Raw genomic sequence first — 23,323 nt, 5'->3', positions numbered from 1 at the left:
CTCCGCTGAGAGCAAACCTATCCCACTGGACAAGTCATGTTACAGCCAAGGCAGCGACGAGGGAAAAGCAGAAAGGCCCGAAAAGGTGAACGCACTTCACAAACACAGGAAGGGAAGAGTTGTGTGTAGCACATGTACTCAGGGATCTCCGTGCTCGAGTGGATGTTAAAGTGCACAGGGAGGGTGCGTTTAGGCTGATCTGTCCCCAGGTCCCTCCGTGGAAAGCCTGTTTGGCAGATCTGAGTGGGGACTGTTTTCAGAAGCTTCCCAGGTGATTCTGATGCTTACCCAGATCTTGAAAAGCAAACCTTTGAAAGATGGTAGCAGCTGTAGAAAGCAACCAGTTTGACCACACACCTTTGTTGTTATTGTTACTGTTCAGTTGCTCAGTCGTGTCTGCTCTTTATGACCTCATAGACTGCAGTACACCAGGCTTCCCTGTCCTTCACTCTTTCCCAGAGTTTGCTCAAACTCATGTCCATTGAGTCAGTGATGCCATCCAACCATCTTATCCTCTGTTGCCCCTTCTCCTCCTGCCCTCAGTCTTTCCCAGAATCAGGACCTTTTCCAGTGAGTCGGCTCTTCATATCAGGAGGCCAAAGTATTGGAACTTCAGCACCTTTGTTGGCCATATAGCAATTTCCAGGCATGCCACAAAGTGGCAGGGCTCCTAAGACTCTCCTGACTGGGGGCTGGATGAGGCGCAGGTACCCATCTGTGCCTGGCCTTGAGATAAGAGGAGCTTTTAGGCTCCCTGCTGCCTCCGTCCTTCCTGCAGTTTGAGATGCAGAGAAGGGAGCTGTGGTGGTTGTGCGGCTTGTGGGAAACTTGGAAGCACAGATCCCCGAGCGCACACTGGATCCTTTGTGAACACAGCCTTGGCCTGTGCGTCTTGGCTCTCGGTGCCTTTGCAGACATCAGTTCCTGGGATGTAGACTGGTGTGGTTATTGCAGGAGCTGATTGTTCCCATGACCAGCCCCAAACAGGCAGGAACTCCTTCTGATCCATAATTCCCCCGAGTTGTATATTTTTCTCTCCATTGTCCCAAGCTGTAAACGGACTCTCTCCTTCCCCTCAGAGCCCTAGACTTCCCCAAGCAGCAAATCTCAGTGCACCTAGATCTTCCTTAAGCAACACTTTAGGTGGCTTAGGCCACACCATGTTCAAAAGGCTGTGTGAAGCTCATTGTGGTCTTTGGAATCTCCAGAGCAACATGAGACAGACAAGGCTGCAAGGATCACTGGTCTAAGAAAATAAGATTTTAATTCAGGGGTGGTTTTTGTTTTGTTTGGTTTCCTGCTTAAGGAGATGAAGTGATTATCTGAATAGGTGGGGGGAGTGGAAATAAGAATAATTGCTTGGCCTGGATGCATTACCCAGAAAACTGCTGAAGTTTGAGATAGGCTTATTCCCATGGCGCATTTTCTGGGGCCTGTTCCAACTTGTTACCTGGCTTTGTGCTGCATTTTCATCTAAGCAGTTTGCAGTTCTCAAGGAAGTAAACAGCCCAAGTGATTTGTATAGAAAAGCAAATATTGGACTTCCCCCGTGGTCTAGTGGTTAAGACTCCATGCGTCCAATGCAGGGGGCATGGGTTTGATCCCTGATCTGGGAAATTCCGCATATCTCAAGATGCAGCCAAAAAAAAAAAAAAAAGCAAATATTGTAGTCTACAGCCTCAACCTGGCTTCCCTTGTGGCTCAGCAGGTAAAGAATCCACCTGCAATGCAGAGACATGGGTTCAATCCCTGGGTTGGGAAGATCCCCTGGAGAAGGGAAAGGCTACCCACTCCAGTATTCTGGCCTAGAGAATTCCATGGGCTGTATAGTCCATGGTATCACAAAGAGTCGGACACGACTGAGCAACTTTCACTAGCTTTGGGGCTTCCCACGTGGCTCAGTTGGTTAAGCATCTACCTGCAACGCGGGAGACCTGGGTTCAGTTCTTGGGTTGGGAAGTTCCCCTAGAGAAGGAAATGGCAACCCACTCCAGTATTCTTGCCTGGAGAATCCCATGGACAGAGGAGCCTGGCGGGCTACAGTTCATAGGATCTCAAGAGTCAGACACGATTTCAGTCTACCTCTCTATCTCTCTACAGCCTCATAGTGAAGGGGTCTCCAGAGTAGTTGAAGGGCAGGGTTGACAGGAGCTGGAGGAAGGAGCCAGATGGTCCCCTTGGAGTGTGGGAAGAAGTTGTATAGGTTTTATCTCTTTTTAGATTGTTTTGTGTTTTAAAGAGTATGTGTACATTAGTATAATAGCATAGAGTTATAATTTATGAATCTATGTTGGGAGTGCCTGATGGATACACAATCTACAAAGGTTGACATCACAGCGTGGAGCCGTATGAAATACACATTAAAGAAATCCCCTTAGTATGCAGTCCACTTTATTATTGTCTTTGGGTTTGAAAAATTCCTTCAAATTTCAGTGGAAATAAAATATGGATTACTAGGGCATGTAATAAAGTTTCTTTGCCCTAAAATTAATTTCTTTTATGAAAATAACACCGTAGGGGTCAGGAAGTGACTTTATCATTTGGGGTAAGTTGGTTCCAGTTTTTGGGTATTCGTGAAGGTATTCCAAGATGGTATTTTAGCCCTGTCCCTCATTATGAATTTTCCTCTTAGAAATATCATCCTTAGTAATTTAGTTTTGTATGTCCACTGGGAGTTTAAATCTGCGGTCTGCACATTAAAATGTAAAGTAGAACATGTTAAGATTGAAGGAAAGTGGCAGTTGAGAAATGAAACTGAAATAGACAAAATGATGGCGATTACACAGGGGGAGAAACAGGATGATGTGACCTATTTGTGTACCATATATCTTAGGTAATACATCTTACTTTGTTTATGAGCTTTGCTGAGCCTTTAAGGTAACAGAAATCTGTGAGATGTATGTGCCTTTTGAGATTTTACATGGAGATGCTGCTGATACACAGATTCTCACTCTCTTAAGAGAAGCAGAATACCTCCACTTAGTTTCAATTCCAGTTACCGTGCTGGGTCTTTTGCAGGAAAATCACTTTGACATAGATGAATTAGACAAATATGCATTGTATGCTAGAGAGAAAACACATCTGACTTGAAGACTTTATGAGAAGTGGAAGATTTAGAACTGTGTGTGTGGTTTTTTTTTTTTTCCATTTTTTCATCACATTGTGTGAAACATGATAGTACAAAGCCTGGAAATAAATACAAAGCAAAATAGGAGAGAGATCAGAAGTTCCTCTCTGGAATCCAGGGCAGAAGTTTCTCAGAGAAGCAGAGCTGTTTACAATGAGTAGAATTCTCCCCACCCGCCCCCTATTGTTGCCTGTTTGCTTGCCTAGCTTTTTGTTTGCTGTTTGCTTGCCTGCTTCTGCTTGCCTAGCTTTTTACCTAAGTACTGATGTAGCTCCATGAATGATGTTTGCGGGGAAAAAAAAACACGCCTCTCCTTTCTGCTGCTTCCTCTACTCCTTCCCTTGAGATATGCTTCCTTCTACTCTTGACCACTGAGATTCTGCAGCCCTCCTTCCTCAGAGACTTTTCTGATCCCTCCAGCAGCCTGTCATCTCTGCCTTCTCTGATTGCCAATTCCATTTGTCTGTTTCTCACATTCTGGAGCTTAAAAATCAGAAGACACCTCCTGCTTTATAAAGGGGGAGATGTTTTCTAAAATGTGTTGGTAAAGCGGATATTCAAATTTATTTCCCCCAGAAACACAAATAATAAATATTGGTGGAATTATCTTTTAAGCTAGCTATGGCAGATAGGTAGCCTGCCTGGTACCACAAACCCCCTCTTCAGCTCCTAGAACGGACATCTCTAATTCTTCCGAAGAGTCTTCTCACTGACACCACACACAACCTCAGAAGTTGATAATGTGGGCTCACAGACATCGCTCTCATAGTACCAGCCAACACTGGACTGTAGCCAGCTTGACGTTACCATCTACATGCTGAGTGCTGTGCTGGGTGTTTTGGGGAATACCAAGAGGTAGCAGTCAGTCTTCCTCGCTCACAGTATTTGTTACATATATCCCATAATGTATTTTAGTTATTTCTATACTTTTATATTCACCACCTCTGTGTAATACATCTTTAGGAGCCATATGCTATATTGACCTAGAAGAAGAATGTCTCATTCCATCCAGGGGTTGGGGAGGGCTCAGTGGATGGGGTGATATTTGGCAAACTCCGTAGGATTTTCACAGGAACACCCACAGGCATGGGTGACATCCTGGAGTGGAAAAATGACATGTACAGTGGTCCACAAATAGGAAATTTTAAAGCTTGTTCAGGGATCAACAGTTCATCAGTTAAGTGCAAATGTTCAGCCCATGCTTTTAGTTCCACACTAAAAGGCTATGACTCATTTTACAAGTTATATTCTCATTGATGGTTTTAAAGTTGAGTGCTAGGGTTAGAGTTTTTGTTTTGGGGTTCCTCAGGCAGTGAGGTAGAGGAGGAGGTACCTGCTGAAGAAAGGCAGATGGAGGTAGGGGTCTTTGCTATAGCTCCACAGAGACATCAGCAGAGCCTGGACTGAAGGGGTCGTGGCCACGACGATGGAAAGGCAGGAAGCAGTGACTGGTCCGTGGAGGAAGCTAGCAAGGCCAGCCGGCAGACGGTAGCGCTGGGCTCGGCAGGCAAAGCTCCTTGGTTACCAACAAGAAGGGAGTTTCCTTCCCCCTCTCCTTTTTTTTTTTTTTTTCCTGAAAGCAGGGGTGGTCCTAAACAGTATTTCGAGTGAGATTTTGTTTACCTTTCAGACTGTTGTTGTTATTATGGTTGTGCCGGGTTTTCACTGCAGCGTGCAGGCTCTTCGCTGCGGTGCACAGGCTCCTTGTTGCAGCATGTGGCCTTCTCTCATCGCAGAGCACAGACTCTAGAGCACCTGATCTCAGTAGTTAAGACGTGCAGGCTTTCTCCAGTTGGAGCACACAAGGGCTTCTCTAGTTGAAGTATGCAGGCTTAGTTGCCCCTTGGCATGTGGGATCTTAGTTCCCCGACCAGGGCTTGAACCCACATCCCCCGCATTGGAAGGCAGATTCTTAACCACTGGACCACCAGGGAAGTCCTGATTTTGTTTGCCTTTGAACTTCCCAGCCTCCTGTCGTCTGCTCATCCTCCCGGCTGGACCCTCCCTTGCCAGGTTTCCTGGAGCCCAGTGTCCCCATTTCTATTCTAAATCCCCCACTGAGGTACTCACTGTCTCCTCTGTCCCCTAACAGGTTGCACCCTTCCGAGAAGCCTCTCCTCTTTTCTTCTCCAGGCCATTTTCACCCCTTTTCCCACCACCATCACCAACAACAGAGACCAAAACATGAACAAAACCCTTCCCGTTTCTTGTAAATCAGTAAGTAAGCGATACGTGCTCTTACCCAAAATGGTATCAAAAATGTTAACCATGTAATCTGATCAAACCAGTTCGATTTGTGGCCCAGTGACACATGCAAAGTATGTGCATTTTGAAAAGAGAATTTTTGTTACTTCAGATAAGTTTCTTATCAGAATAATTTTAAAATGAAATTCGTTGAAAATGTATTTGATTCCTTTGTTTTTGGCTGTGCTGGGTCTGCGTTGCTGTGTGCAGGCTTCCTCTAGTTTGGGCAAGCAGCGGCTACTCTCCAGTTGCAGTACATGGGCTTCTCACTGTGGTGGCTTCCCTTGTCGCGGAACACAGGCTCTAGAGCACACGGACTTCAGGAGTTGCAGCTCACAAGCTTAGTTGCTCTGCAGTACATGGAATCATCCCAGACCAGGGATCAAACGTATGTCCCCTGAATTGGCAGGCGGATTCTTAACCACTGAACCACCAGGGAAGTCCTAAAATGAAATTTAAAGACAAAACCATAAAAGCCTGGATGACAAAGATGTTTTAGAAGAAATACCATGGGAGGCCAGTAAGCCTAGACTCCAGTAGCAGCTTCCTTAAAATGCCTCTGCTTGTCAGTACTCTCCCTTCAACTCATAAACTTGTTTCCAAAAAATTCTCCAGTTTGTTCCCAGTGACTTCGGATAGGGATGAAAGTGGGGCAGTGGGTAGGGCTAGGGTATGAGTTATTCCTATAGATGAGCGGTCAGCAGTTGTGAAAACCACATCATAAATATCTGAGGCTTTGCTGGCCAAACCATTCCCATGGCAGCCATTCACCTCTGCCTTTGTGGTGCAAAAGCCACAGTAGGCAATAAGCGAACTAATGGGTATGACTGTGTTGCAATAAAACTTTACAAAAACAGGTGTGGGGTCAGATCTGGCCCCCGGGCAGCAGCTTGCCGACCCCAGCTGTGGGAGATGGTGTGTGAGCTCAGGACCGCCTCTCCTGTTACTGCTCCCCATGTGGGCTCCATAGAATCTGTCTCAGCTTACCAGTCCCATTCTTTAAGAAATACATGCCCTTAGAAACATACCCCATCGAATCAGCATACACTCAGTGCCACTTCTGGAGGATAAGGACCTCAGAGTACAGCTCGCATTGAACTGGAAGACGCAGCAGAAGACCTTAGGATGCTGCCTGGACCTTGACAGCAGACCAGAACCTCACCACAGTGTCCCCAGCACGACCAGCTACTGTTTGTCTAAAACTTGCCTAAAAGGCATGTCCAGTTAAAACAGTCTTTTTCTGTGACAATAAGCCATAGGATCATGTAAGACTTCCTCTAAAATGTTTGCATAGAAAAACACCGTTGGAGAACTCTGGCGTGTTTACTGTTACTGCTGAATTGGATTTGATTCAGCAGTCACATTAGGGCACTTCAGATAGTTCATCTCTGATTTTCTTTCCTGCCAACCTTCCTGTTTACTTCTTAGGCCTTTCTTTTTCGATAGCTCTTTCCCATCTACTTTTTGTGTGTCTTGAGGTTTTCCTACATACACACACACAACTTCAATTTTAACATTGTGGAATTGAGGATAAGGTATTCTGCTGCTCCCAGAGATGTGTCCAAGGGCAGCTCCTGGTGAGAAATGACCCAGGGGTCTGCCCCCATTCACCAGCCCACAAACCCAAAGAAGAGCTGCAGACCCCCGTATTCTCAGTAGGTCATGGGGACACAGAGAGAGTGAGGGCTCCCTGCTTTGTAGAGAATTTCTGGGTCCACCTTGCCCAATTTGAAACCGATACCAAGGAGGGACATGTGCAGATTCTCCTTCTTGCATCTGCGTCTCCTGTTATTTCTGATGAACTGAGAGTCCCTGGAAGACACTGTCCTGTATTTGGGAAAGTGACACAGACAAACCCACCATGGGAGGGGCCAATTACTTTTCTGTGCCCTTAAGGGTGATTTCTTTGCCTCACCTTTCTAAAAGGACCACAAGATCGACTTAATTTGTATGCATAAGAATCACCCAAGTAATCACCAATGAAGCATGTTAAGCCCGTTCACATTGTTTGGGGATGATAAATGAGAGGAAACGGGAAATGGACTCAGATAGAACAAGGACAATATTATTTCATTTGCGGAGCCGCAGCCTGAGCGCTTCGGTTTACATCAGCTGCTGTTTCTCCCCCAGCTGCATCTGACACTCCGCGTAGACCAGAGCATGGGGGTGGGAGTCGGGGGGCAGCTCTGTATTCCAATTTTACTGTTTTCCTCTTCAGTCCTGAGTTAGTCTCTTTGTTGGAAAGCAGCGAGCCTAGTGAAGCGGGAGATTTGTGTTTTAATTTCGGCAGTCAACTCGCAGGCTCCTTCCTCCTTTTGGCTGATTTATTGTTGTTCTGATTCCTTTTTTTTTCTGAATGGTTATTCATTCCCAGCGCTGGCCTCTCTGATGGCCATCTGGTTCTCCTTTGGTCACTCGAACATCTGCCCCAGAGATTTGGAAAATGAGCTTCCTCTGGCAGCCTAAAAATAAGCTTAGTGTGACTGAGGCATGAAAGAGAAATCACCACGATCCCCCCGTTCTGTGGATACTGACCCAGGGGATGAGCCAACACGGCTTCCCAGGGATTTGGAGCTTGGGCGTCTTCTGTCACATCTGCAGAGTATTTTTTTTTTTTTCAAGTGTTGGGGACAGTGAAAACATGGCATGAACTGGGTGCAAGAGTTCCTCCTGCAGTTTTCCCTGGAATCACATGTACTTGCTCAGTGTAAATAGTTGGAGATGAAAGCTGTACTTTGCATGCTTTGTTCGTAAGGCTTCAAGAGTTAGCTGAGAAAGACAAATGACACTTAGAAGTTAAGCATTGTATTAGTCACAGTGTGTTCAGGAGACCTTGTAAATGCTTTGGACAGCAGTTATAGGACATTTCTGAAGTCCTAGACTTTTAGTTTGGACCCAGGGGCCCTGTCTCATGGGGAGTGATGGTTCGTCCCCCACCTCCAGAAGACTAAAATCTGCCAGAAGATAAAACTCAATCTTGATGCTCTTTCTCATCCAAAATTATTTCTAGCCACATCATCCAGTGCCACTTTTCAGAGGTTCTACAGTGAGATAAAATGTTAACATAATAATGATATTCAAATAATTAAAATACCAATAAATTAAGACCCCTTGCAAGTCATAATCCAAAGTTGTTAAAATCTAAAACAACATCCAAACTTAAACTTACTTGACCTTTTGAGTTAAAAAACAAAGTACTTAACGACCCCTTTTGATCGCTCTGGTTTCTTATTTTGTTCCACCTTAGAAAAATGAGTCCTTTTTTTTTTTTGGCCATTCAGAGCGGCATATGGGATCTTTGTTCCCCATCCAGGGATTGAACCTGTGCCTTCTGCACTGCAGCATGAAGTCTTAACCACTGGACCACCTGGAAAGTGCCCCAAAAAGAGATTCTTGATGCTGTGTGCTAAGGACAGAGATGGTTCTGTTCAGCATGTGCAGACTGGGCTGTTTTCCTCTGGAACAAATATGGCTCTGTCAGCTCCAAGAAAGTTGAATTTGCTCAACAGCATGTCTCTTGTGTACTTTATTTTTTGGTGAAATGTAAATGAACAAAGAGTAAATGGACCAATTGTTGTTGTTGTTCATTCGCTAAGTCGTATCCGACTCTTTGTGACCCCATGGACTGCAGCACACAAGGCTTCCCAGTGCACCACCAACCCCCGGAGCTTGCTCAAACTCATGTCCATTGAGTCGGCAATGCTATCCAACCATCTCATCCTCAGCTGTCCCCTTCTCCTCCTGCCTTCAATCTTTCCCAGCATCAGGGTCTTTTCCAATGAGTCAGTTCTTCGCATCAGGTGGCCAAATATTGGAGCTTTAGCATCAGTCCTTCCAATGAATATTCAGGGTTGATTTCCTTGAGGATTGACTGGTTTGATCTCCTTGCAGTTCAAGGGACTCTCAAGAGTCTTCTCCAACACCACAGTTCAAAAGCATCAATTCTTTGGCACTCAGCTTTCTTTATGGTCTAACTGTCAACGTCCATACATGACCACTGGAAAAACCATAGCTTTGACTAGACAGACCTTTCTTGGCAAAGTAATGTCTCTGCTTTTTAATATGCTGTCTAGGTTGATCATAGCTTTTCTTCCAAGGAGCCAGTGTCTTTTAATTTCATGACTGCAGTCACCATCTGCAGTCGTTTTGGAGCCCAAGAAAATAAAGTCTGTCATGGTTTTCGTTGTTTCCCCATCTATTTGCCATGAAGTGGTGGGACCGCATGCCATGATCTTCGTTTTTTGAATGTTGAGTTTGAAGCCAACTTTTTCACTGTCCTCCTCTTTCACTCTCATCAAGAGGCTGTTTAGTTCTTGTTCACTTTCTGCCATAAGGATGGTGTCATCTACATATCTGAGGTTATTGATATTTCTCCCAGCAATATTGATTCCAGTTTGTGCTTCATTCAGCCTGGCATTTCACATCATGTACTCTGTATATAAGTTAAATAAGCAGGGTGACAACATACAGCCTTATTGTACTCCTTTCCAATTTGGAACCAGTCTGTACTTCCATGATCGGTTCTGACTGTTGCTTCTTGACTTCCATACAGATTTCTCAGGAGGCAGTTAATCTGTTCACAAGCCACAGAGAAATGGGAGAGACCATGGAGAACTGTCTCCCAGGGCTATAGCACAGACTCAGTAATAGCAAGTAAAATATTCTTGGCTTTTCTTAAAAAGATGCCAATCAGTCTATAGCAGCTGTTTGGAGTCTTTGACCATGAACTTAAACCCACAGGCAGGAATCTACTTCTCAATCTGAGTGGGGAAAAATCAACCTGGTCCTATTTAAAGTGCCTTTCTTTTATATTCCAAAGCTTCTTGATCTGCATTTACACCTTGAGATGGACGCGTAGGTCTCCCTAATATAGTGCACTGGGTGTGTGAACTGCGTCTCTGGCAGAGCTGCCCGTTCTCAGGAGCTGGTATTTTCAGTCCTGGACCCCCTTTTCCATCTCCACTGCGTCTTGGCATCAAAGTGCTTAGCCTGCAGGAAGTGTGTCTCTCCTCCCCAACTTACTCAGCTTATAAACTCCCTCTGCAGATGCATGAACCAGACCTGCTATCAGCGATCCTGAGGCTTCTGTCCTCATGAGCTGGTAAACGGCTAACACCCTCTGCCACCAGCTTCTTGAGATTTGTGTTTCCTCAAGTTTTGAATATTCCAGGGGTCAAGCAACACTGCCTTCTACTCTGTTTGGGGGCCAGGCAGTAATTGGATATGCCTCCAGTGGGTCACATTCCCCTCCTTTGGGAAAGACTCACTTAAGTTTCTGTTTAACCTTTCTTCTTTCTATCAAAGATGCCTTTCTTCTTTCGTGGCCCTGCTTGCTGAATCTGTGTGCCTTTTTAACCTCTCCCTTGCCTTCTGACTTGGATTTTTTCTAAAATACTATTGTAGGTTCTGTTGTACCGGCCCATCATTGTGAAAGCGATGGAATCAGTGAGGCTTCCGTTGACTAAAGTATGCATTGTTCTGGTGCATCCTGACCACCACCACCTCTGAGGTGGCTGATTCCACCCAGGAAATGACCGACGTCAAGTTCTGGCTTACTACCATCCTGCCTGCCTCCCCTTTGGCATGCCTGTTTGCTTGTTTATTGTCCTGATTTCATTATTTTCCGGGCCACTATTGTCGGGGTCAAAAAAGAAAAAAAAATCTTTGTCCCTTTAAAATTTACCCAGGGTTTTTTGTGTGTGTGTGTGTTTTTAAATCTTCCTGGTCTTCTTCACCCCTCACCTTTGAATCTGTCCAGACGTACTTCTGATCTCTCTTGGAATAGCTGTTCCAAGTCATCTTGCTCAAGCGCTTCATCTGCAGGTCATAAATCACATCTCTCATTGTTTTCCGGGCCTGGGATCCCCAAAGGGAGTCTTTGCATCCTGTTCTCTGTGGTTTTGCCTCCCTCCCTTGGTTGGGTTTCCTTATGTACACTAAGTCTCTCTCTCTTGTAATGCCCACTTGCAGCCTGGCAGTCAGGAGCTGGCATGTCTGTCTTCCTGTTTCATCTGCTGCCCTTGACTTCACAGTGTCCTCTCCCCTTCCCTCTGCCCAGTCTGTCACTAAGACCCTCTTTTCCTTCGAGTTGGCGCCCTTCCTTTAGTTAGTCGTTATGTGCTCTTCATTCTCTCTTCCACTGCTCCGTTCTGATTGTAAGACCAGAGTGTGTTTTCAAATCCTCCATGGTGTCCTTTGCAAACCTGATTCTTTAAAAACTAAGTGTTCCAGGCACATGCCTTTAAAACTGCCTTCTCAACTGTTAGGTTTGCAGTCACTTTATGGAAATTTTCTTTCATCTTGAGATGAGTAAGGTGGCATGTTCTCTTTCGGTGCTCATTTGTTTTGTTTTATTAACTAAATCTGCTACCTTTCTTTTCTTTTTTCACTTTTTGGTCATACCACGTGGCCTGTGGGGGTCTTAGTTCCCTGACCAGGGATCAAACCCGTACGCCCTGCATTGGCAGCTCAGAGTCTTAACCACTGGCCCACCAGGGAAGTCCCTACCCTTCCTGTAGGCATGAAGTTGAAATGTGTATCTCCGCACTCTAGTGGTATAATCTTGCTGTGAGTGTGCTCAGTCGCTTCAGTCGTGTCCGACTCTCTGCAGCGCTATGGACCGTAGCCTGCCAGGCTCCTCTGTCTAGGCAAGAATACTGCGGTGGGTGGCCGTTTCCTTCTCCAGGGGATCTTCCCAACCCAGGGATCAAATCCTCATATCTTATGTCTCCTGCATTGGCAGGTGGTTACCACTAACAGGTTACCACCTGTCAATGTAATCATCAAAGCCAGAAGCATCCTGAGATCTGGTGGGGAGAAAGCTTGAGGGTTGGTTTTTGTTTGTCTGTTTATTTCAACTGGACTTTCACTATACCCCTATGGTAGACAATTAGGTACTCTACTAGTACCCTCAAGCACATTCTTATTTAATCCTCATAGTAACTCTATGAGATAATTAACGAGGTAATTTTAACCCCTTAGAAATAAATACTATCGCTGCTACTTTACAGAATCAGAGAACTGTCTCCAACATCAGTGCATTCTTAATATGGGCATGATACATGTCACTACCTGTGGTACGTGTAAGCTTCCTTATACTTTATAAACATTTCCTGTGCCTGTAGTTCATATGGAGAGTAGAACAGAGGTTTATACAATTGCTAATTAAAATACCTATATTCTGAATGCTGAAGCTGAAGCTCCAGTACTTTGGCCATCTGATGTAAAGAGATGACTCATTGGAAAAGACCCTGATGCTGGGAGAGATTGAGGGCAGGAGAAGGGGAGACAGAGGATGAGATGGTTAGATATCATCACCAACTCAACAGACATGACTTTGAGCAAACTCCAGGAGGTAGTGAAGAACAGGGAAGCCTGGTGAGCTGCAGTCCATGGGGTCACAAAGAGTCAGACAGGACTGAACGACTGAACAATAACAAATATTCTGAACAGAGAGCAACCTGATGATAACAACTCTCCCACATTCTTTAGTGGGTGGGCGACTTGGGTGTAGCTGGGAGCCTCCCTTCTGCATCTCTGGAGTAAGCGTGGGAGCTGGGAGGAATGGGGAGATTCTAGCTTAGTCCTCTGCCTCCTTTGGAAGTTGGTTCTGTTTGGACCAGGGCAGTGGTGAATTAGAGAGGCTCATATTCTATTCCACTTCCATAACCTGGGCTTTTATGAATTCTCTAAAGTTTGTCTAGACCCCTGGGACTCACCCTCAAAATCAGAGCCACTCCTTACCTGTGTTATCACTTCCAACTCTTTGGGATGTTTCTTACACCAGAGCTTCAGCCTGGCTTTCATTTCCACTTCCAGAGCTCGTCTGTCTCCTGAACCTTCGTGAATGGTCTGTGTACAAACTGAGCTGTTCTGGGGCTTTCTCCAGCTCCAGTTTCTCTGATTGGTTCTATGACCATACATTAGCTTACTGGTTTCTAGAATTGTGTTATGATTGTCTTCTATTCTCTTTGTCTTTGTGGGATTATATCTTTCATTTAAAAAAAATCTTCATCACGATTTCAGTGTGGCTTTATGAGGGAAACCTACCACCTTTAATCAGAAGCCTGCATGTGTGCACGCTCAGGCGTTTCAGTCGTGCCCTACTCTTTGGGACCCCATGGACTGTAGCCTGCCAGGATCCTCTGTCCATGGGATTCTCCAGGCAAGAATACTGCAGTGGTGGCCATTTCCTTCTCCAATCAGAAGCCTAGTATCATTTAAGTCTTACATCAAGTCCTATTTCTCAAATGACAGCATTAGAGCTCAGAGAGGTTGACTAATGTACCTAGATTGCTGCTAAATGGTGCAACCAAGACATAAGCCCTGCATTCTTAAACACGCTGCCCTATCACCTTGCTTTTAAAACCAGGCGCTAGAGAGTCTTCTTCATTGAGACAGAATCTCATAGATTATGGGTGTGGGAAACTGTGCCAGCAGAGAGGCTGTAACCTGGAAATTGGCAAATTATACTACATTCCATTAATATAATGGCATTGTTATATGACACATGAATTAGAAATGGCTGATGAATAATAGATTATATCAACTGTTTCTCTGAATCACAGGCCTTCCAGGAGAACTTTTTGCACATTTCATTTTAGAACAACTAAGATGACATCATTTCCAGAACAGTTTGATTTGTTCTGCATGTCTGAGGGAAAAAAAGAGTACAGCAAATCTTAGAGTGTGGACATTTTCAGGCAATAGTCATAAGACTGGAGAGAAGCTCATTGTAGCCCAACTGTACTTTGTATGTTGCTACTTCCTGAAATAACCTGGAACTAATGTATTTAAGCAACCTACTTCCTATTCATTGAGTTACAAGCCTCCTAAAACCATGGCAGACCAGTTTTTTGTTACAAGAGGAAATGGTTCCATTTAAATTCAGAATATTTTTCTTACACAGTCTTGGGGTTCTGAAATAAAATTTCACTTCTGCCTTGAGCTCATCACTGTGCCCTTTGCCACCTTTTGCGATATCTCTGGGTCCATCCTAATTGATTTTCACTTTTAGCTCTAGGCTTTCGGTAATTACGTAACATATACCATCTTAAGTGTAAGATTTCTCTAGTACAGTCTTTTGATATTTTATAGATCATAGAAACCAAATCTTATTTCATTCTTTGGTACATTTCAGGATTGAAAAAAAGAAATACTGTTTCTTAAGGCCTTCTGCTAAACCACCTTCCTCAGATTCTAGAAATCAAGAAGAGTTTACAGCATGCGTGTGTGCATCATAAAGACTTCAGATTCAGCATGGTACATGTTTAAAAAAGCTCTTATAAAACTCCACACCATTCATTTTGTACACTCTTCACATGTAATCTGTCCTAGAGTCCAAGTTTTGTTGTTGTTTAGTCACTAAGTTGTATCTGACTCTTTTTTGACACCATGAACTGTAGCCCACCAGGCTTCTCTGTCCATGGGATTTCCCAGGCAAGAATACTAGAGTGGGTTGCCATTTCCTTCTCCAGGGGATCTTCCCTATCCAGGGATCGAACCCATGTCTCCTGCATTGGCAGGCAGATTCTTTACCACAGAGCCATCAGGGAAGCCCAGATCCCAAGTATATGTTGTAAACAAAAGGGTGTTCCTTTGGGAGAGGGGGGGTCTCAGTTTATTTTCTCATCTGTCAAATGGAGATAATATTATTTACCTTGAGACACGTTCGTTGTGAAAATTAAATGGAAAAAAAAACTGAGGTGAATGAACTGTATGATACAATATTGATCAAGTCCTAACTTAGCGGAAAAGCTTTGGAGGCGGGAAGTGCCCTGGTAGTACGCGAAGCTGGAAATCGGGAGAGTGAGTGACTGTGCAGCCCTGTCTGTAAGGAGTTGGGACGCCTCAAGCAGGCTGCTTTCCTTCTGGGAGTGCATCTGTCATCTCCAGAATGTCTCTGTGTGCACACCTGGGGCTACGCCAGAAAACTGGAGGGGAGGATGGAAGGAGGAAACCCCATAGGTCTAGGAACTGTAGGCTGGGATTTTTTTCCTCCCTTGGCGTGAGCCTCTCTGTCAGCCTTTCTGATGGTCTGAGACTTGGCCACTGTGTCATAAGCCACCCATGTAATGGGCACCAGAGGAGGTGAAAGTGGAGGTGAAGTCACTCAGTCGTGTCCAACTCTTTGCAACCCCATGGACTGTAGCCCACCAGACTCCTCCCTCCATGCGCTTCTCCAGGCAAGAGTACTGGAGTGGGTTCCCATTTCCTTCTCCAGTTGATCTTCCCGATCCAGGGATTGAACCCAGGTCTCCCGCATTCCAGGCAGACGCTTTAACCTCTGAGCCACCAGGGAAGCCCACCAGAGGACGAGGTAATACCCAGCAAATTGAGGAGTACCTATTGCTGGGAGCCTAGGTCTCGTGGTATAACCACAATGAACCAGGAATTTTACTCTCTATCCAGTAATTGCTGTTAACAGTCTGCAGACAGATTGTTTACATAAAGTACTTAGGCCAGGCAAAGGAGAGGCCCTGAGGCTTCTCTCTGGATTATTCCTATTTGCATGTCTCCTCTCCCCCACCACCCCCCGCCACACCCTGAGACCCTGGCATGTCTCCACAAGGCTTCTTCTGCACTGTATGGGAATTAATGTCCCAATTTGCTGTTAGGAAGGGTGTCCCTCTAGAGAATCTCTAAACTCACCCTCAGGATTCCATTTCTGCGTTGACTTCATAATTTAAACCTGGAGACCTGCCAGTCTCTGACATTGTAATAGGAATTCACCAAATTTATCTTTGTTTTATGTATCAAGATTAATTTGTTTTCCCAACGCCTCTTCCTCAATTTGCCTACATCTCCTCGTTTCTCAGAACCTTTCTTTTCTTCTTTCTAATCCCAAAAGATACTTGAACTTGTGGGGGAGGGGGGAATTCTTCAAATATTTAACAGGTTAGATTTAGATATAAACAATTGCCTTATAAAAGGGGGATTACCTGGGAGATTACTCTTACTGCTTACTTTATATATTTTCATAAGCTGAATTTTATATACTCTGTACATTTTTTATTACCTGTTAAAATTCAGGGTTTTTTTTAAACATTATAATTACATGGCTTTCCAATGACTGCTGAGTGGTAAAGGATATCATCTGTTTCTTTTTAAAGTACATATATGTTCCTTAGTGTAAATCTTATCTCTTTTAATTAATTTGACTTTTTTTCTCTAGAACCTTAAAGGAAAGTACAATTTCAAATGACAAGGCTCATTTGTTTGGTGTGTCTCCTAAGTTTTGTACATGTAAATTTACCCTCCAGGTGTTTTTATAAACACTCTCAACTCTCCTTTTCCTCTCTAATAAACATAGCTTTTCATAGCATGTTGGGCTTTTCTCAGATGGATGGCTAAGGGGTCTTAGTGCCATCCTTTCTTCTTCACCTCTGGGTGTCTGGTAATGTGGATTTACAATTTACAGACATGTGGGCTGATCATGAAGAGTTCTATGTATCCTAAGTGCTGCTTGATTCTGGAAGGTATTTAATCAGTACTAAGGAGTGTTTAAAAAAAATTCAGCTGAGTAAATTTGAAGATCTAATTGGCTTTATTCAGCAATTCTTTTATCAGGCAGCATCCTGTCTAGAAAGTAGAAAGACCCTCTGTATGAAATGGAAGGTTTTATAGGCAGAAAAGAAGGTCCTTTAGGTATGAAGTCTTGGTGGGGCTTAGCAGAAGCCACAGCACTTTGGGCTTGTCATTTGTTTCTAACAGGAATATGGCAGATGGAATATCCTGTTGACCTGTTGTTGTTCAGTCGCTAAGTTATGTTTGACTCTTTGCGACCCCATAGACTGCAGTGCCCCAGGCTTCCCTGTCCTTCACTATCTCCCTGAGTCCATTCAAACTCATGTTCCTTCTCAAGTAACAAAATGACCCCAGGGGCTCTTCCAGTTTGAAACCTTGTCAACAAAGGTGCATCTAGCCGAAACTGTGGTTTTTCCAGTAGTCATGTATGGATGTGAGAGTTGGACCATAAAGAAGGCTGAGCGCTGGAGAACTGAGGCTTTTGAATTGTGGTCTTGGAGAAGACTCTTGAGGGTCCCTTGGACTGCAAGGAGATCCAACCAGTCCATTCTAAAGGAAATCAGTGCTGAATATTCATTGGAAGGACTGATGCTAAAGCTGAAACTCCAATACTTTGGCCACCTGATGAGAAGAACTGACTCTTTTAGAAAAGACCCTGATGCTGGGAAAGATTGAAGGCAGGAGGAGAAGGGAACGACAGAGGATGAGATGGTTGGATGGCATCACCGACTCAATGGACATGAGTTTGAGCAAGCTCCGGGAATTAGTGATGGGCAGGGAAGCCTGCTGTGCTGCAGTCCATGGGGTCACAAAGAGTCAGACACAGCTGAGCGACTGAACTGAACTGGTTCTATCCTGTGTAGTGAGATTCGTGCTGAGGAGGAACTTGTCTTGTCAGCATGAGGCTTTGTGGTTCCAGATTATCTGAAGGGCTGTGCTTTGATCCCATGAACTTTTTTTCTCATGTGACACCTGTACTGCTGCTCTTTGAGCCTTGAGGTAAAGATCTTGGAGGAAATGGCATAAGTGACCATGGGCTGGCCTCTCCCGTCAACTCTGTGCTCTCTGCATTTCAGATGCCTGGAACAGAGGAGCCCCATGATGCATGCGGCCCTGAGGAATCCAAGGGGAACTTGGAAAGTCCCAAACAAGGCAGCAGTAAGATGAAGCTCAAGAGTCGCCTGTCAGGTAAGTGGACTCTTTGCCTGCCTGATTGGGAGCTTACGGCTTCAGGAATGGGAAGATAAGGTTATTAGCACGGTCAACTCTTTTTTTCTTTCGTTGTTGTTATTCAGTCACTAAATCGTGTCCGACTCTTTGCAACCGCATGGACTGTAGCCCATCAGGCTCCTCTGTCCTCCACTATCTCCTGGAGTTTGCTCAAATTCATGTCCATTGAGGCGGTGATGCTATCTAACCATCTTTTTTCCATAAAACTTCCAGATTGTTTTATTTTTGATGGTGCATGCCCCAGGCATAACTGCCTTCAGCCTGGCTGCCCACATGAGTATTTTCATTTGAGTCATAATGAAGGGAATGTCAACATCTCTGTTTGTCTCTGCTTAAATGTAAATTTCCTGTTGTGTTTGGTTCATTTACTTCAGGTGACCCTTTCTCTGTGGAATATTCCTGATGGCCTATCTTTCCAGCAAACATACCTATTCCCCAAACCGCTGGTCCACCAGAACCTGGGGCAAAGAACTGGGTTGTTGTTTTTTTTAAAGTATCAAATGTGCATCTCAACTAAATGGAGGGGGCATTGGGACCTAGTTGTAGCTTTTGTAATAAAGAGATCTGATGTTTCCTGGGCACATCTTCCTAGCAGCTGGCCTAGGCCCTGAGAGAGAAAGTCAGAGGCTGTGTGTGGGGACACATTGTGACTTTTGTGACAATGTCTGAGGCACTTTCACCTTGTCAAGCTTTTTCTACAAAACAAGAGGGGAAAAAAAATTATATTTTATGGGTGCATTGATATAAAGGTACAAGCTCGATTCATTATCTATTAGTTACTCTTACGTTCATTTTTTTTTCCTCCTGAATTTAAAAGAAATTAAAACATTTTTGTGGACCCCTAAGATTGGCTTGGGCCCTCAGCACTGTGTCTGCTGGTCTGATAGAAAAATCACCCCTTGGCTACCCACCTGTGAAGGACATCCAGTCTAACAGGAAAAGCAAGAGTTTGGAAGCTTGGCAGAATCAAGTTTACCCATCAGCTCTTGAGTTACCTTGTGACCCTGGGCCAGTTATTGAACCTCCGTAAACTTCCTGTCTCACCTAAAACAGGAGAAGATAGTCCCAACTTTAAAAGGTTGAACAGATAAAAACAAAACAAAAGCACGCATAGAAGCACCTCACACAAAGCCTGGTGTGTTACCATCCCCGCGTAAGTCAGTTTCCTCTTTCTGCTGCCCACATCAGTGGAGGGGTTGGGCGGTGTCTATGGCTGCCAACCAAGAGAATCTCCAGCCCACATTGCCTCCGCCTCTATTATTCTCAGGTAAGGTGGCAGATTTAGGATATACATCCATTTAAAAACAAGAAAACCTGAGTAACAAAATGAGTTGCTTTGTATTTATAACTCAGAATAATTAGGTAGTGTCATTTATGACTGTTAGGGTATGGGTTTGCAACAAAAAGTGTAATGACCAGAGGATAGTAAGACCAAAGAGAAAGGTCAGGCTGATGGTCCTCACAGGAAGAAAACAACAGCTCCCCTTCAGCCCCGAGGATCACCTGTGAGGAATACATTTAAATCCTGTGTGTTTGGGCAGGGGAGGGGGTTTTTGGGTCATCTCTCTGATCAGTACCTTATAAACAATTCCCAGGGAAGGCTCACAGAGTTCTAGGGAAATACAGTGACCTTTGAAACCAGTGTAGTCACATTCCTCATTTTATGGATGTGACCAGAGAAATTAAGGGGATCCCAAAGGTCGCTCATTCAGTCTGCCCTCCAGAGTTCTTCCCACCACCTCTCAGCTTCCTGGAGGTCATGGAGAGAATCCTATTCCTCAGACTGGGGGTTTATGATGTGGGGAGGGGATCCTAGCTGATGACCTTACAGATCCATGACTTTCCACGTTCGTACTATTGATTTAAACCATGCTGGACATTCAACTGAGTACTAAATCCAGAACTGGCTATTGTTTGCCACAAATGCAAGCCGCCTTCTCTTCCTGTATTTTCCGCAGACTCACAAGGCCGTAACAAGGAAATATAGTAGAAGGAGCACATGCACGAAGTCAGGAAGAGCTGTGTTCAGTTCCCAGCTCTGCCATTGCTGGCTGTGTGACCTGGAGCAGGTGATTTCTCTGGGTCTCAACTTTTTCACCAATAAGATGAGGGTTATAATATACATGTATTGTGCATATCAATGTGAGTGCCTTCTAAGTCAGCCTTGTTGAGAGATCCAGTAGAGAGAATGCATATGGCACTGCCATTCCAAAATGTGGCTGCGATAGGCCCTCACCACGTGGTAGCTGCCTCTGTCATCACTGTCATGGTTAATATCACATCCATCATTGTCATTGTCCACTCTTAAGAGGGGAAGATGCTTGATTGGGTTCAGACGGGAAGATTCCAAGTTGCAGGTCATGATGAAGTATGCACGAAAGTTGTGAAGACTGAGGTCTCTCTGAGTTGTGGTGCCTGGGGGAGGCATGCAGAGTGGGCAGGATGAAGGAAAGCCAGTACACAGGCAGGACTAGGCAGAACACAAGAGGAGGAAAACCAGGGTCTAGCCTTGGGACAAAATGCATGAGAAATATTTTGGGACAATGGGGGGAAAAAATGGGTTAGAGAAGTTTTTGGCAACTGTTTTTCTGCCTCAGCTGTCTGAAAGATACAATAATCCAGCCACAACCATGATTCAGTCCAGCAGAAAGATTAGGGGGGGAGGAGATTCTTGGCACAGGAGGTGATGGTACAGGCAAACTTGGGGGAAACTTCAGTGATATTTATATGCTCCCCAGTTTGGGGACGGATGTAGGTGGAGGACAAATGCTGTCCTCTGAGAATTCGCAGGCTGGAGCAATGAATTCACCAAGCAGGCTAGTGGGAGATAAGACTGGAAAAGTAATTTGGAGGCACGTTAAAGAGGCTTAAGGAATTGGTTCTTCATTCAGTGCTTTGAAATATGTTCAGTCTAAAAACATTTGAATACAGGAGATTTTAATGTGATCACTTCCTAATTTCTGGGTCCTGTAAACTTGGATATTTATTTCATATTTTCATAAGTGAGTCACTCTGGTATTCACGTATCAGTATATTATCTACAGACACTACCGTATGTGGTTTCTCTTCTGTTGATGGCAAGTGCTTCCCTGTCAGCTCAAAAGGAATTTTCTTCTAATAAATCTTGTTCATATGAGTAAGCATGCCAAGATAGATTAATCTGGCCATGAGTTATTAAGTCATGAATTATTAAGGAGGTTCTCTAAAGAGGTTCCAACCATTTCCACTAAGATTTTGGCCCGTCTGGCTCCAAAGTGACTGAAGTGATTTCATGGAACATTTTTCCTGATATTCTAACCAGAGTTTTCTTTACTTCATACCTCCTTTTTTGCCAGTAGGGTTCCCTTTTAACTTTGGTATTTTTTGATTTATCCATGTTAATGCCTTAGGTCTGTGATCTTTTTAAATGAAAATTTTTCTTTTGATTGCAAAGGAATTTCAGATGTTTGAAAACCTGAAATTTGTATCACAAAGTTAATATGTAGCTTTTGAAAAACCAGGCCTTTAGTGATGTCCATTATAACTGTATCAGCACCATTCTAGCTTTTCATCATTGTTAAAAACTCAGCAATATATTATTTTTAAAAGAGTACAGAATCATCTGATTTTATTTCATGAAAATCTTCCTGAGAAATTTTTAGATAAATTAAAATTTTTTAAGTCATCAACTAAAATATTAAATAGAAGAATTTGACATTTCAAAGAATCTGTATGTGTATATAGTTATATACATACATATACATGGATATACACATATATTGGTGCATAATGTAAACATTGTAATGTGATTGTAACTATATTCAATATAATTGATCCATCATTTAAGATTAAAGTCTTTAAACTCTGATACACTGTTGGTAGGAATGTCAACTGACACAGCCACAATGGAAAACAGTATGGCTGTTTCTCATAAAACTAAAAATAGAACTACCATATGACCCACCAGTTCCACTTCTGGAAAAGAAGTATCAAAAAAAAACACTAAATACACTAATTCAAAAAGATGCATGCACCCCAGTGTTCACAACAGCATTACTTACAGTTGCAAGATATGGGAGCAACTTGCGTGTTCATCAACAGCTGAACGGATAAGGAAGATGTGGTGTGTTTGTCTGTGTATATATGGAATATTACTCCACCATAAAAAGGTGTGAAATGATGCCATTTGCAGCGGCATGGAGGGACTTGGAGGGTAGTAAGCTAAGTAAAAGCAGTCAGACAGACGAAGAAAGTACTGTATGATACCACTTATATGTAGAAGCTAAAAAATACAACAAACTGATGAATATAGCAAAAAAAAGAAGCAGACTTAGAGATAATAGAGAACAAACTAGTGATTACCACTGGGGAGAAAGATGAGGGAAGGGGAGGGGGGAGTAGTGGATTAAGAGGTAGAAGCTATTATGTACAAAGTAAACTACATAGTTTTATATGTAGGATATATTGTATAATACAGGGGATATAGCCTATATTTTATAATAACTATGAATGGAATATAATTTTTAATGATTGTTAAACACTGTATTATACATGTATAATTTATATCATACGTAAAAATGTACTTCAATTTAAATAAATAAAAATTTTTAGATAAAGTCCCTTAAAGTATCCTATTTTAAAATAGTATACAATATAAACTTCTGCTTCACCGACTATGCTAAATCCTTTGACTGTGTGGATCACAACAAATTGTGGAGAATTCTCAAAGAGATGGGAATACCAGATCAACTTACCTGCCTCCTGAGACACCTGTGTACAGGATCAAGAAGCAACAGTTAGAACCAGACGTGGAACAACTGACTGGTTCCAAATTGGGAAAGGAGTACGTCAAGGCTGTATATTGTCACCCTGCTTATTTAACTCCTATGCAGAGTACATCATGTGAAATGCTGGGCTGGATGAATCACAAGCTGGAGTGAAGATTGCCAGGAGAAGTATCAACAACCTCAAATATGCAGATGATACCACACTAATGGTAGAAAGTGAAGAGGAACTAAAGAGTCCTTTGTGAGGGTGAAAGAGGAGAGTAGAAAAGCTGGCTTAAAACTCAACAGTCAAAAAACAAAGATCATGGCATCCCATCCCATCACTTCATGGCAAATAGATGGAGAAAAAGTAGAAGCAGTTAACAGATTTTATTTATTCTCTTGGGCTCCAAAATCACTGCTGCCATGAAATTGAAAGATACTTGCTCCC

The 23,323-nt window shown here is 43.6% G+C and overlaps 1 protein-coding gene across 1 annotated transcript in view; it reads left to right on the top strand.

Moving 5' to 3' along the window:
* Positions 1 to 23,323, top strand: part of PDZD2 (PDZ domain containing 2) — a 412,595-nt gene that overhangs the window by 338,518 nt on the left and 50,754 nt on the right. The window contains 1 exon segment of the mRNA XM_070357681.1: positions 17,974 to 18,085. Within this exon segment, the coding sequence (XP_070213782.1) occupies positions 17,974 to 18,085 (112 nt within the window).

Source organism: Bos mutus, chromosome 20, assembly GCF_027580195.1.
Source record: "Bos mutus isolate GX-2022 chromosome 20, NWIPB_WYAK_1.1, whole genome shotgun sequence".
NCBI lineage: Eukaryota > Metazoa > Chordata > Mammalia > Artiodactyla > Bovidae > Bos > Bos mutus.
This window is presented reverse-complemented; position numbering and strand designations above follow the sequence as displayed.